The following is a 14,805-nucleotide window of genomic DNA, read 5'->3' as shown; positions in this document are numbered from 1 at the left end:
GTGCTCTATGGGTTGTACTAGAAAGTGGTTATTTCTAGAAGCTTTAGAGGTCTGAAGTTCATGGGGTTTTTCATTTGTGTCTGAGAAGTAGCACCAGCACACGGTGTTACTTCCCAAAGTGACTTGTGCTTGGACAGGGTGCAAAGGACGAAAACCAGACCGTAGCTCTTCCCATGGTGGCGGTAGCTGTGCCTTTTTGGAAGAAGGTTGTTTCTTGCCAGTAGTAGCAAGGCTGTCTAAGGGTTAGTGCTTGGTTCTCACCTCCCACAAGAGCGTGGCTGATGTGGTGGAGTTTGCACATACTCGTTTGCCAGTTGAGCTTTCTGTTGTGTTCCCTCTCTTTAACACCAGTGAGTCTGGGATGAGCAGGGATCTGGGTTTTTTCCTTCTTTCTTTAGTTACTGTGCAACAACGCAAAACTGCAGGATGGTGACTCTTGCCCTCTTTGCCTGGAGCTCCTGCAGGTCAAATTAGCCTGACTCCAGCCCTCCTTCCCAGGCTCTCTACTAGCTGACCTCCCGCTGCTGTGCTCGGCTGAGACTGGAAGTGGTAACGGGGATGTTGCCTGTTAGCAAGCTGTGTGATGCAGGGTGATGACCATGCCCTGCGAGCGGGCACTGTCAGAGGGGTCTCTGTGGGATGGGTGAGGTTCCCAGCTCGCAGAGCCATGGGAGCAGCTGCCCAGCCTGTTTCCCTGGGGCTGGCGCAGGGCTGATGGGTGGGAGGCTGCGGGCTAATCTGCACATCTGTGCCACGGGATGCAGGAAGGCAGCGGGAGCTGCTGAGGACATCACAGCCATCGGATCTCCCCGCAGACCCTGCCCCGAGCTCCCTGCCGTCACCTCTGGGGCTCTCAGCCACGTTAAGATCTCTGTAGGGCTCTCAGGACCGGTGAAATTGGTCTTTCCAGGCTTGTGCTGCAGGGAGTTTTCTCCAGAGCCACTGTGGTTGGGGTGACATGTGTCAGCGGGAGCATGGGGTGAAGCTGGAGACTCCCTTGCAGCAGTGCGGAGCTGTGGTGCTTCTGTCTGCAAGCCTGATGTTCTGCTGCATGCAGAGTCTAACAGGGTAGTTCATGGTCCTGGGCTCGCTCTGCCTCAGTGGCTTTCTGAAACTAAGGTACGTGCCAGAATCAAACACACGTACTTGGAGAATTATCGACTGATTCTCGGTATCTCTCTGAAATGTGATTCCTTCATTAGGCTCTCCTGAAATCTGAGAAACGTGCTTTTCCTAACAGAGCTGCTGGTTTTGTTGGTGCTGATCTTTGCACTTTGCCTTATGCCCTAGTCTTTGCTCCCCATTTCGGTGGTGTTTGAATTGCACATTGCTGTAGCAGGGTCACCCAGCCAGCTAGTTTCAGGACTAAGTTTCCAAAGTTTTGGCCAGATAGAAAGTTTACAGATGGGTTTGAATGTGGTTCCCAGATGTGGTGAGCACAGTGTGGGTATCTCAGGATGCCAGACACAAAGCACGAGGCATTTCAGTGCTTGTAATGCCTGAGCCAGCAGCTGTAGGACCCCGTAAGTGCCTTGGGGCATGGCTGCGATGCAAATGTCCCGCTATCCATAGAACACAGAAAAGCCACAAACTTCTAACTAGGCTGGAATGCGGCTTGAGTTGTTTAGGTTTATCCAGCCAAATTTTACTGTGGATGCACAAGAGCTGGGAATGAATAATTTCCCCGCTTATCATCCCTGAAGAACACCACATGCTGCAGCCCTCGCTGTGCGAGTCAGTCCCCAGTGTGGTAACGCTGCTGTAAAATAAATGCAGTGCTTATTCGTGTACCCACAGGTGGGTTACAGCCAATTTGAGTTAATGATGGCTGTCGAGCAGCTCCAACTTCACTGTGGGCCCTTATTAAAAGAAGTGCTTGTTGCACGTCAAGTGCTGGAGGTCTCCGGGAAGCTGTGGTTTCCGCTGGGGAGGCGGAGGGGACACCTCCGTGCTGCCTCCATCCTCCCCTGCCAGGATGTCCTGCAGAAACGTTTCCACCAGGGCCCTCTCTGGAGCTGATGCCTATTCATTCTGCCAATTTATTTACATTCATTAAACTAATTTTTTGTTTAATTTATTATTCAGCTAAAATGTAATTTGCATTTGCTGTTCTGACACCAGCCTTTGTGTCTGCTCTGAACTTGCTTTGGCTTGAGCTGAAGAAATGCTTCCTGAGACCTCCTGCTCAGGTTCTTCACCAGGAGGAGATTTCATCTCTTCCCAGAGGTGCCTTGGTAAGGAGGAAGAGTTGAAGTTGTCAGTATATCTAAACTCCTTCAAAAATCATCAGAAAAACACAAGTTACTGATGCTGGTGTGGTCTGAAAGTTGGTGCTGGCTCCTGAGGCCTTCGCTCAGCGCTTCGAGGCCCTCACTCCCATGGGGGTGCCTGGGGCTCCTTGTTTGCTGGGGCAGGAGCTGTAGCAAGTTGGAGTGGGAGAGACTTGTCTGATTGCTCTCTAAAAGGACAACAGAAGCCAGCCCGGGTTTGCTTTTGGGCTGCTTTTCAGCCCGTTCCTGCCTTCCTCCAGGCAGGTGGCTTGTTGGCACGGAGGCTCCGGGGGCTGCTCCCGGCCTTCCCAGGGCTGCCTTTGGAGATGGGATTGTGTGCGTGGTGCTGGCCTTGAGCAAGTGCTCATGTGAGCTGTGTGGTCTCGGCTTTGTTCTAGTTTTGGTATCTCTGTGCTGGGGAGGTTGCATTTTTCTTCTGCTCAGTGCAAAGCCGTGCCCCTTCCTATCCATGACCGCTCCAAGACTGGCCAGGGAAGCCTGTGCCAAAGCTTGTGCTGCCCAGGCGCGGGGTCGCCAGGTTTGTGAGCAGACATGAGGCTTTCCCAGGCAGGTCCCGGCTGCAGCTCTCAGATCACATCCTGTGTTTGAAACATCCGGCTCTTTGCACGTGTCCCAGGAACCTGGGACTGCTGAAGGGACCCAAGTAGCTGAACGGGAGCGGTGTGTGGATGGTCTGTGCTGGTGCACGAAGGGGCAGCAAGGAGCGGGCTGCGGCACAGCCTTGCTGCGGGCATGCTGCGGCCTGCGCTGCAGCCTCCATGGGTGCTGCAGAAACCTCCAGCTCCATAATCCCTGCTTCGGTTGCCAGGATTCCTTAAAGCAGTGCAGGAGGAGCGGTGCTGGGGGTTTGTGTGTGCTTTTGTGGTTTGTTTGTGTTTGATATGGCGGAGCAGGCTGGGAGGACAGAGAGCTCGTCTGGAAACGAGTCCCTGGTTCAGTGCCTGCCTGTTTTGTGCTCGGCTGCTTAGTATGGATGGCTGTGCCTGGGCCCAGGCGTGCCATAGTAACTGCCCTCGCCTTGTAATTCAATGCATCTCACTTGCTTACAGGTTTGGCAGCGCTGAAGCGCTCTAGCACTCATCCCATGCTGCACTGGTGCAGCACTCGAGATCCGGCTATTTATATCCACCTCCGGGCCGGCATCCCCCTGCGAGCGTGCCCGAGGAACCTGTTAGAGACGTGTCTGGTTTTGTCCTGGCGCGGCGGGGACAGGGGAGCTCCAGCTGCTGTTGGATCTCATGGCAGCGTGAGCGCAGTGGATGGAGGCTGCAGCGAGCCCAGAGCCCGGTTCTGGCGGGACGTGAGCTGGGGGTGTGCAGGACACAGCTGCCGGCCTCCCTGTCCCACCACCCTGGGGCCGAGTAGGAGCTTGCTTTGGAGAAGGCGTCTGGCTGCGTGAGCAGGTCCCGGCTGTGGAGGGCGAGCGCTGCTGCGTGGGAGCTTTGCCTCGTGGGGACTTCAGTGTATGTGTGCGAACAAAACTAACTCTGCTGCCCCGGTGCTGCATGAGCCAGGCTGCTCTTGACAATGGGGAACAGCCTCTTTGCAAACTGCTGCAGGCATGTCACCGACCTCATCTTCCAGACGCACAGCTCTAACTCTGCCGACGAGAGGGCTCCCCTCTTACCAAAGCCTCCCACGAGCTGTGCCACCGGCCCGGAGATGCCAGGAGCTGCCCTGTGTGCGGGGCTCTATCCAGACATCATCCCCAGCGAGGTGGTGACTGGAAGCCTGCAGAAGTGCACCCAATACATCCAAGACCTATCGGAAACCAAGGATGAAGAAGGAACGGTGATGGTGTGTGATAAGAGCTCTTTGAGAGCCGTTGCTGGTGCTGCTGGCCTGCTCCGGCAGGCAGAGGCATCCCGTGCAGTGGCTGTCCTTCCAGCCGACCTTGGGGAAGGGCTGCTGGGGCTGGTCGATCATGCTCAGTTGCTTGAGGCCTGCCAGAGCTGCGTGAAACTTGAGGACAGCAGCTTAGCCCATAGGTCCTGCCACCGGGAGAAGCACGTGGCAGCAGCTGATGGGGGGGATGCGGCCCCTGGAGCACGTCCCACTGGCCAGGGCCACGGCGAGGGACGAGCAGCCTTGAGTTTGGACACAGCCGCGGGGGGTCCAGACAGCGTGCTGAGACACGGAGGTACTGCTGGGACACCTTCCTCTGCTCTGGCCGCGAGCGTGGGGAGCCCCCCACCGGCACAAAGGACACCTCGCCGGGGGGGACAGGCGGCACAACCCTCATCCAAGGCTCGGGATGCAAGTACTGGTTTTGTAGTGACAGACCCTGCTGCCTGCCCCGGCGACAGGTCAAGCTGCGATCCTCACCCTCAGGCACAGGCACTGCCCCTCAAGCAGCAGCAGAAAAAGAAGAGGAAGAAAAAGAAGCTCACACTTCTAGGTGCTCGGCAGCATGGTGCTCTATCGTGCTTCGTGTAGCCAAAGCACTGTGGGCCTGTGATGGGGTTGGGTGGCTGCGTTGCCCGTGGGATGGGGCAGGATGAGGAGAGAGGAGAGGAGGTGATGCTTTAATTTCACAGCAGAATGACAAGGGGTGACGTATCCCACCCAGGGTGTGTACCGCAGAGGTGCACTCATGTACAGAGCAGTCCCTCCAGACCAGGCTAACTCACAGCAACATGATGTTGTGTCCTTTTGACCTGATAGTCTAAGAAAAGGATTAGTGCCTGACTTGGTTTAGAAGATTTGTTTGAACATTAATTAGTTATTAACGAACACGTCCCGTGATCTATGCTGTATGCAGCCAGCAGCGTCCAGGTTCAGGCGTGCACCTTCCTTCACACCAGGATGCTGAGGTGCCTGCCACCTCTGCAGGCTCACTGTAAATGGGAAGCATGATTAGAACAGGGCCTTCACCTTGGCATGTCACGTTATCCAGGTGCAAGGATGAAGGTTAATCCTTATATCAATCCTCTCTAGCAGATGGGAGCTGTGGGCCGGTTCCTCCCAGTGAGGTGGTGTCTGTGCTGTCTCCTCCCCTCTTCAGTGTTTGGCTTTGCCCATTCTCCTGATGCTTTCATCTTGTGTGTGCTTGAGGTTTGCTCACGCTGTGCTCCGAGTAGCAATGAGAACAGCGTGTTACAGCTCGGCAGCCGGCCAGCACTAGCTGGAGATCAGCAGCCTCAGCTGCGCCTGCGGGTGCGTGCCAAGGAGGGTCCTTGCTGGGGTGCTCCTGCATCCCTTGGGATGAGAGGGGGGCTGGAGGTCACAGCCTTTGGTGGAGACCGCAAAGCTGCATCTCGAGGCCAGGGCGTTACAGGGGGATCTCCCTGCTTGTCTGAGCAGTGGCTGTGATGCTCCCAGGGACTGAGCTGCCTTCCATGGCATGGTGCCTTGTCCTGCGGGCCAGGGCTGGCCGCTGAACACAGCTAGTGCCCGTGTGGGGCTTGAACCCAGAGTCAGTAACAGCAGAGAGGTCTGTGCAGGTGCCTTTCGGGTGTCCCTGTTGCTCTCCCTGCCACTCTGGCACGCTGGAATCAAGCAATGATGCTTTGCCTCTCTCTGCCCGAGGCCGTGGCACAGCCGGTCTGCGGCCATGGTAAGAACCAGTGACCCACTTTAAGGCAGGAGGGTGAAGCTCTGCTTCCTGCTGGGAGAGCACATGGGGTGAGTCAGCAGGCAGCAAGTCCTCCAGCACCTCTCCTGTCAGCTGGGCTTGAAACAAACCCCGCTGTTCTCATCCACACATACCCATCCGTAAGAACCCTGCTGAAAGCCTCTGCTGGCCTTGCATCAGAGGGTGAGCGTGCAGGACAGCCGGCCTGTCTCACTCCAGGCTGAACTTCTGTTTCTAAACTTAAGAAAGTGCTGGCTGGCGCTGCATCTTCTGGCATACAGAGACATGAAGGTGTTGCCTCTACATGTCTCTTCTGTCATAGAGTGCAGAGCTGGACCAGCCCTGTCTTCACTCAAGCAGGGAAAGAGGGATGGGAAGTGCGACTGTTGTATTTCTACAGACAAGAAACAATCTTCTGATTTCCGGAACGGTAGTTTGGGGCTCTGGTACCATCCAGCAGTGAAAAGCAGAAGTGTGGTCCTTGTGGTAACTTTTCACTATGGATCTTGCTTAGAAAAAAGACATAAAACAAAATCACGTTTACTCAGAGGTGTCAGTGTCCCTTTTGGGAATATCCTGCCAACCATTGTGGCGCAGAAGTAGCTTCAGTACCATGTTGCTCGGGTTGATGAATCGGAGGGTTGGAAAGCATCCTTGATCAAGCCTGTAGCATGACAACCAAGGTCAGGAGCGTGCCTGGAGCGTGGTGCAGAGCTGCAGAGCAGTGCTACAGCCTGCCTTGGAGCCAAATTCTGCCACCCCTTTCCGGCTGCTACAGCAGGAGCACAAGTTTCACGGTCCTGTCCTGCTTGGGTGGGCAGGGCAGAGCCTGGCTCGGTGGCCTGGCCGGTCAGCCTGTGCTCATAGCCCTGCCTGCAGTGTTCCTGCAATAGCTTTCCTGCTGTCCCTCCTGCTCCCGGTGCTCCGGCAGGCCGGGAGTGTGGCCGTGTGGGGTGTTCCCTCTGGGCATGGTGTGGTTGTTCTGAAACCACGTCTCTTGGGGCACTCTAGTGTGGAGCTTTTCTTCCTCCTTTCTAGCATGGCTGCAGCTTGCTGGAGCCAGGCCTCTTGTCTGGCTTGCCCATGGCTTCATCTGTCAAAGAAATGAACAGCTCACGTTAGGGACATGCGGGAGGTGACAGGGAACATGAAGAGCAGCTGCCAAGATGCTGAAAGCAGCAGAGGCTGCTGAAGGTGGCTCTGCTACCTGCTGCCTTTTGGAATGGGAATGCTTTCCTTGTTTCTTGCTCTTTCACCGTGTCCTATTTCAGCCTTGAGAAGGAGAAAAAGTGACTGCTACTGCTGAACCCAGGACACAGTCTCTGAAGTGGGTTTGCTGTTGGCATAGTCTGGAGCAGGAGAATGACCCTCTGGGGACACTTGAGCAAGGCCTGTTGCTACAGCCTTGTGTTGGCTCCAGAGGCGTGCAAGGGGATGCAGCGTTTCCATCCCTGTTCTGCACATGGTGGAGGTTGGATGACTCTCCTGGGCTGCTGGAGCAGTTGGGGCTGATGGGCGAGAACTGGCTGTCATAGCTTTAGGTCTTCCAGCCGCAGCGCCAGTCTGTGTTCCAGAAATGACGGAGGCTGAGCTGCCATCTCCCCTGGAGCACAGCTGGTGGCGAGGAGAAGGAAGGAGACCTGCCAGATGGAGCTGGCTGGAGGGCTGCAGCTCAGCGGCCTTGGGGTGTCACCCTGGCTCTTGCTGCCCTGACCTGGTGCAGCCTCTCCGAGAGGCTGTTCCCATTGCCTGCGAGAGCCCCAGCCCACTCCATCTGCACTGCCTGTGAGTGGGTGCCAGGAGCACCAGGGTGGAACCCCCACGTGTGACTTTGGGGTCCAGAGGCCGGGCATGCATGGCTGGGATGGGACAGCCATGCTGCTAACACACCCTATGGGGTGTGATGCCCACTCCCCTCCAGCCTTCGCTGCCCAGGTAGATGGGTCAGAGTGATGCACTGCTCCCAGGCTGGGATAAGGGGGTTTTTTCCCTCTCAAATGCTCTCATCAGTGGCACTTTCCCTGGCTCCAGCTTACCCTGGTAGCGCCTCCATCCTCTGCAGCATGGTCCCAGCCTGGTATGGTGGGTGTACGCTGCTCTAGGAGGTGGCAGCTTCCTAGATCTTATCAGCTCTCTGGCACTCTGTGCCTTACTGGAAAAGAAAACAAACCATTTTGGGCGGGTGCAGCGGAGCTCCCGTCCCTGTGACGCACCTGCAGGAGCGTTCAACGTGTCGTCACCTTTCTCTCGAATGAAATTGCTTGTGCAGAGCCTCGCCCTGGCACCACGGGATCTCTGGGAAGTATTCTGGAAATGCAGAGGGTGGCCAGATGCGGGCAGGGGCGTGGGAGCTGTTTGTGTGCCTGTGGAGTAACCTGGCTCCACGTGACGCGCCGCTTAGCAATGCAACTGCCGATCCTTCCCCTCCCTCCTGCCTGAGCAGCAGCGTACCAGGAGGGATGTTAGGAGCTGGGTAACATGTTGGTGCAGAGGTTACAGCTGCCTCCGGGCCGCAAAGCACCACACACCCATTTCTTTTAATTAAGAGGCTTCTTAAGACAGCTGAATGTGTTGTACACTGACCCATCCTTCCTGCTTTCCTTTCCTCCTCTCTCCGCATCGTGGAAGATGCAAACCCCGCAGGCGAGCGAGAGCATGTTAATTGTGCTGTGAGGGGAAGGGCCTGGCACACCTATGTCTAGTAAACACCAAGTGTAGAATAAAATGCTTGCTGCCTTTTAACCCCTGGTTTGCGTGAGTTGGCCAGGGGACAGTGGTGGTGTCCAAACCAGCCTCTCCATCCTCGGAGAGGACCGTCCGTCTGCTCTGACCTTGTCTAAATCCCTCTCTTTTCACCCAGAGCACCCGTCTGGCATGGCACTGATGAATGGCAGCGGCCCGCATGAGAGCCTCAAGGGCGAGAAGGATGCCAGGCAGAATGGCCACGAGGAGGCTGACCCGGGAGAAGATGGGAATGACCAGGAGGTCATTGTCATACAGGACACAGGATTTACCGTCAAGATCTGTGCACCCGGGATAGAGCCCTTTTCCCTGCAGGTACCTCCTTCACCAGTTGGGGAGGGGAATGGAGGCGGTGCTGGAGGAGGAGGAGGAGGGAAGGGTTTGAGCCAGGGCACACACAACGCCCTCCCTTCAGCCGGGCAGGGAAGGGGACAGGGAACTGTGCCCAGGAAGGCCTCTGTTACCCACCATGGCCTGGACAGGATCTTGAGGCTGCTCACAGCTCTCTCATTTGTCGTCCATCCTCTGGTGGGATTAAGTAGGGAAGGAGGCAGCAAAGCTGGAAGGTGCAGGAGAGAAGCTGCCTAGAGACAAAGGAAGGAAGAAGAGACATGAGCAACAGGCTGCCTGGCACCAGCCTGAAGGTCCAGGGAATGATGCAGTCTCCAATTCCCTTCTGCACAGAGAACTCTGCCTGTGTCATGTGGACCATGACATACGCTGCCAGATCAGGATGGGCTTTGATGTGCCTCGCTGATACTCTGATTTAGCTTGATACTTCACCAAAAACCGTTTGGATGAAGTATCTCTAATTTTGAGGAGAGGCATCTGGAGTCTAAACCCAGGGGAAGTCTTATCTCCCCCAGAGCAGCAGAGAATGCAGTGAAATTGCAGTATCTCAGCCTAGCTTTTGTCTCCTTTAAATCCCCTTGGCTGTTAGTTTTAGTAGGCTAAGAATAGCAGACCACGCTGTTTACAGCAGCTTATGTAAACTACCCTGGTCCTAGCTTGTGAGCAGTGTCAAAGGTGCTGGAGCAGAGCTGGAGGGAGGGCAGCAGCCCCCGTGCATGAGCCAGGGAGGTTTCCGGCACCGCAAGTACCATTGTGGGTCGAGTGCAGGAAACTATCTGTTCTCCATGTGCATCATTCAAAGCTCGCCACAAATGCACAGTGTGATGGATATGGGAAGAGCCCCTGTTTTATCCTACCACTTTCTATTCCTTCACTGCTCTCTCCACCACCTCCATCCTATGCTGAGTGTTCGGTACAGCACCAGGCTGTTACTCCTCTGGGTGCTGAGCCTGTGGGATGGAGCTGGGGTGACCTACCCTGCAAGAGGTAGCAGTGCCCTCCCAGCAGGGACAGAGGTGATCTTCCCAGGAGGGAGAGCCAGGGTTTGCCTTTCCAGGCCTGGAGAGGTACAAGAGGGGTTTGATTCTGCAGCAGAGGGATAAAGCAAGAACACGTGTGAGGCTTGAGAGTAACTGTGTTCTTCCCTCCGTGAGGTGTCTCCTCAAGAGATGGTGCAGGAGATCCACCAAGTTCTGATGGACCGCGAGGACACCTGCCATCGGACGTGCTTCTCTCTGCAGCTGGACGGCAATGTCCTCGATAACTTCGCTGAGCTGAAAACGATTGAGGGACTGCAGGAGGGCTCACTGCTCAAAGTGGTGGAAGGCAAGTTCCTTCAGCCCCCAGGAGGGAACGAGTGAGGGTTTTCATCGGGAGTGGGTTTGGCCACCTGGGAGACCTTTCCCGTGGTTCCTTTTGGAGACCTGTGTGCCAAAGCAGTAAGCAACTGTATAATTCCAGTTTGTTTCCTCCCTTTTTGCTCGTCAGAGCCATACACAGTGCGAGAAGCCAGGATACACGTGCGTCACATCCGGGACCTTTTGAAGAGTCTTGACCCATCAGATGCTTTCAATGGTGTGGACTGTAATTCACTGTCCTTCCTGAGTGTCTTCACTGAAGGAGACCTGGGAGGTACGGGCAAAAAGGCTTCTCTGCTGTGGTCAGTGTTTGCATTCCCCTGGCTGCTTTTGCTTAGTTACTGCAGTGAGCTGTCCCACATCATTCCGGAGTGCAGAGAAGCAGTTGGAGAACTTCTGCATTCCTCCTTGAATAATTGCTGGCTGAGGCAATGCTGTGTTTTTCAGCACTGACTTTCTTTCTCTGTCTGTTTTAGACAGTGGAAAACGGAAGAAGAAAGGTACTGAAATGGAACAAATTGACTGCACCCCTCCTGAACATATCCTGCCAGGTAGCAAAGAGAGACCCCTGTGTGCCCTTCAGCCCCAGAACAGAGACTGGAAGGTAGAGTTCTCCTGTGTCATTCAAACAGCTATCCACACATTCCTTGCAGCAAACTGGTGTTCGGGGACTTAAAGCTGCACTGAAGTGGACTTTGGGATTTGCTCTGCTTGATGCTTAATGAGTGCTGGGATAGCACTGCTTAGCCAAAAGAATAAAGTCCAAGAGCTTCTGTGCAAAGCACTGGACATGGAGTCTGGACACCTGCAGAGTGTAAAGTGGCCAGTCTTATGGGAGGGGTGGCAGGGAAGGGAGAGCAGCATTTGTCTTCAAAGTCCTGGAGTCTGGATCTGTAGAACACTACAAATTACCCTCAGCTTTCCCATACCCTCCCCCTGGGATTCCGGTTTAGAAGCTGCCATTTGAAAACCAGTACAGCAAGAAATCCATGCCTTGTGCAGCCCAAAGGCCCAGGGTGTCTGTTTTTACCAGTCTTACGGTGTGCAAGGCAGCAAACTGAGGCCAGTTAGTGACTGCACATGGCTCGAGGAAGGTTGTGCTCCTGAGACCAGGGGGTTTGTGAGCTCTGGTTCTGGAGCCATGCGAGAGCAGCAGGCGAAAGGAATCTGGCATGTACGCTGAATAGCTCTAACTCAAGGGAATTACTTCCTGCTGACAGGAGTTGCTTCTGTTGTGTTCTTCTGTAGCCTTTGCAGTGCCTAAAGGTATTGACAATGAGTGGCTGGAACCCACCACCCGGTAACCGGAAAATGCACGGGGACCTCATGTACTTGTATGTCATCACGGTGGAGGATCGGCACGTCAGCGTCACTGCGTCCACCCGGGGATTTTACTTGAATCAGTGAGTAACAGGTTCCTCCTTGTGATGGCCTCCTGGAAAAGAACCCACAAACAAACAAGCAGTTGCTGCTTTGTTTTCTTTTTTGTGGAAAATAGCCCATTTTAATTCGCTGCTCACATGGTTTGTGGGAGTTGCTCTACTGGATCGGGCTGTTCAGTTATGCCTGGTACCATTTCTCCAGCGGGTAGATGCCCGATGCTTTAGGGAAAGTTTAAACATCCCTTAATGTCGTCAGCTAATTAGAGCATTTTGAGTCGGGAGGGAATTCCTTCCTGACCATTGCAGCTATCTCATTGTGCCCTAAAGCAAGAGCACAGCCTGTCAGAGCTTCCTGAGCTAGCACAGATTCAGCTGGATCTTTGTTTTATTTAAATGCGGTGACTGTGAGGGGCTGTTCCAGCAGCTCTGCTGAGGGAGGTGCAGGGTCCATCCAGCCCAATAGCCTATAACAGAGAGCTGGGAGTTGAAGGTGGATGGGAGAGAACTTCAGAGCACAAGCCCTGCTGTACCTGAGCAACCATCAGCTTAGGAACATCTCTGGGTGGCTTTGACCCTGCAATCCAGATAATCACCTGGGCAACCATAACCTGTGTTTTGAAATCCAAGGTTATAATGTACAGAAGGAGAATGAAGCTGCCTGAAGAGGAGGAGAGCTTAAAATATAGAAGATAAAAATCAAGCACACTTGTACCTTCTGTCTCATTACGAAGTGGAAGTGCTTCATGTTAAACTGGCTCGTGGAAGAAATAATTTGTAGTCCATTGTTTCCCTCCCAATCTGTAGAAATAAGTGTTAAAAGTAATGAGTCCAAGGGTCCACATGTGAGTGCAGGTCCCAAGACCAAGTGGCACAGTGAACATGAAACAAGTGGCCTTTTAGAGTTTGGCAGGATGTGACCTGGAGGCGGGGACCTGGCAGGCCTGGAGCTGTGAGACGAGGCATCTTGAGAGGACACCAACTGTTCAGTATGGTTGTGTGTTACTGTTGGGTTCTCTGTGAAGCAAAGGCCCTTTTGGTGTGTTTGGGAGCTCTGTGAAATCAGTCCTTCCCAGCTATAAAATATAAGCCTTTCTTGAACCTAGTGGTTCATACAATGTATGTATGGAAGGCTCTCATGTACCACATTCCTAGGGTATGGGAAGTCTCAGGTATGACAACAGCTTGTGACTTTGTTTCTGTTCTCTCCTGCAGGTCTACTGCATACAACTTCAATCCCAAACCTGCAAACCCCAGTTTTCTCAGTCATTCCTTGGTGGAACTACTTAACCAGATCAGCCCTACCTTCAAAAAAAACTTCTCTGCTCTGCAGAAGAAACGGTAGCAGCACTTTTTCCTCTCTAGTTGCCTTGAGTAGTCTGTTGTGAGGTTGCTCGGGGAGGCTCGGCTCTGTGGCTGGCTCTGTGGTACTTGATGCCACTGGTACAGCAAGGATTGCAATGCCAGCTTTGTCTGAGCTCACATAATGGGGGTGGCTGGGACGTGCGAGTCTGCAGCAGGGACCCCAAAACACCTGACTAAATGTCAGCAGGACCCCAGTGTAACTGTATCCTGGTCAGTAGGTGCTTCTCCCTGAATCCAGAAAAGAGACTGAAGCATAAAATACCAGGGAAAGCAACACAAGGGCTTTGCGTAGGCTTACGGTGGAGAGAGAATAATTATTTTAAACATGTCTGTGCGTGTTCATTTTCTTTAATTTCCTCTAGCTCCTGCAATAACAACAATAATAGAACAACAATGTATTGTTTTACTCTCGTGTCCTTGCTGCAGGGACCATTTATTCTGCTCCAGGACAGCAGGTCCTGTGCAAAAGCCTGTCATTCTTTAGAGTCCACTTAATGAAGTGCCTGGGCTCGGCAGGGTGCAGACTGACAGGCACATTGTGTGGCTTTCGGGAGCGCTGCTGCTGTGCTCATTAGGAAGATGAAAGTGACACTAGACAAGGGCTGGAAATTAGCAGTGGCCTCCAGCCACCACTGTGACTATCTGCCCATTTAAGAATGATTATACTGTGGTGCTTCTTGGGCCAAAGTAAATACAGATGAGACTGTCACCCGCTGAGAGCAGGCAGATGACACAAGGGGCTGTTGGGTGAAGCGTGCTTTTCCAGATGCTGTTGAGAGATGCTGCCTGTGCCAGACAGTTGTGGGTATCGTACTGGCTAATGAAAGTCACTGTGCTGCTCCTGAGGCCTGGTCTTGTTCTGGTGCTTGTGGAAGCTGATGTTGCAGTGGAGGGAAAATTCTTAGAATAGAAAGAAATCTTCCTTTGGAAAATGTCTAATTGTTTCACTCCCAATGCAGGGTTCAGAGACACCCTTTTGAGAGGATAGCCACTCCTTTCCAAGTGTACAGCTGGACGGCTCCGCAAGCGGAACATGCCATGGACTGTGTCCGGGCAGAAGATGCTTACACCTCTAGACTGGGCTATGAAGAGCACATACCTGGGCAGGTATTGGCCTTGCTTTGCCTCTGAACATTGGCAAGAGTTTTGCTGCGCTGGGAGCCGGTTAACTGGTGTAGGCCACAATTTGTGTAGGCCACAAATACCATGAGGTATTTGTGGAGGGTTTTGCTCATGAAGGGATAACTTGCAGGAGTCCTTGTTCCTGACAGTGCCCTTGGCCACAGGGGCTGGGCTGCTCAGGCTGCAATTCCCTGTGCATGGAAAGGTCTGAGAGGAGCCACTTCTGCTGGGGTGTGTCCAAATCCCATGTCGCTGCTCCAGGCACCGCTGCACAGAAGGCAGAGCACTCCTCCATGTCCCAGGCCTGGGACAGCTTTTGGGTCTCTGAGCAAACTATTCTAAATGCTTCATTGCAGCTTTGTAGCATGAAATCTTGCAGGCTGTGGGCAGGGTGGTGGCTATCTGCCTGCAGTGTGACCACATCAGTGAAACCTGCACCACGCTCCTCCAGAGCTTAGCAAGCTGCTAGTTCAGTGAAGCTGCGCTACGTAAGCTGGGCTAGTGTAAGATCTATCCCAAAGTGCTGCTGGATAGAGTCCACTCACAAGGAGTGTTCGTTCCTGCTGCAAATTCACTTCCTCTGAACTCCGTGCAGCCTGAATTCTTGCCCCTTCCCCTCCCTT

The 14,805-nt window shown here is 53.8% G+C and overlaps 1 protein-coding gene across 4 annotated transcripts in view; it reads left to right on the top strand.

Moving 5' to 3' along the window:
- Nucleotides 1-14,805, top strand: part of CLUH (clustered mitochondria homolog) — a 34,758-nt gene that overhangs the window by 3,073 nt on the left and 16,880 nt on the right. For 2 of the 4 annotated variants that reach the window (XM_030472186.1, XM_030472185.1), the window contains exons 2-8: nt 8,726-8,922; nt 10,113-10,284; nt 10,447-10,590; nt 10,793-10,920; nt 11,565-11,719; nt 12,911-13,036; nt 14,020-14,167. In XM_030472186.1, the coding sequence (XP_030328046.1) occupies nt 8,726-8,922; nt 10,113-10,284; nt 10,447-10,590; nt 10,793-10,920; nt 11,565-11,719; nt 12,911-13,036; nt 14,020-14,167 (1,070 nt within the window). Of the gene's footprint in view, nt 1-3,069; nt 4,690-8,008; nt 8,164-8,725; nt 8,923-10,112; nt 10,285-10,446; nt 10,591-10,792; nt 10,921-11,564; nt 11,720-12,910; nt 13,037-14,019; nt 14,168-14,805 lie in introns of those variants that run through there. The other 2 variants (XM_030472183.1, XM_030472187.1) reach the window with 2 other exon arrangements.

This window comes from Strigops habroptila (genome assembly GCF_004027225.2).
Source record: "Strigops habroptila isolate Jane chromosome 13 unlocalized genomic scaffold, bStrHab1.2.pri S16, whole genome shotgun sequence".
Lineage (NCBI taxonomy): Eukaryota > Metazoa > Chordata > Aves > Psittaciformes > Psittacidae > Strigops > Strigops habroptila.
Note: the sequence above shows the minus strand (reverse complement) of the source record. Positions and strands in the feature narration are given on the sequence as shown.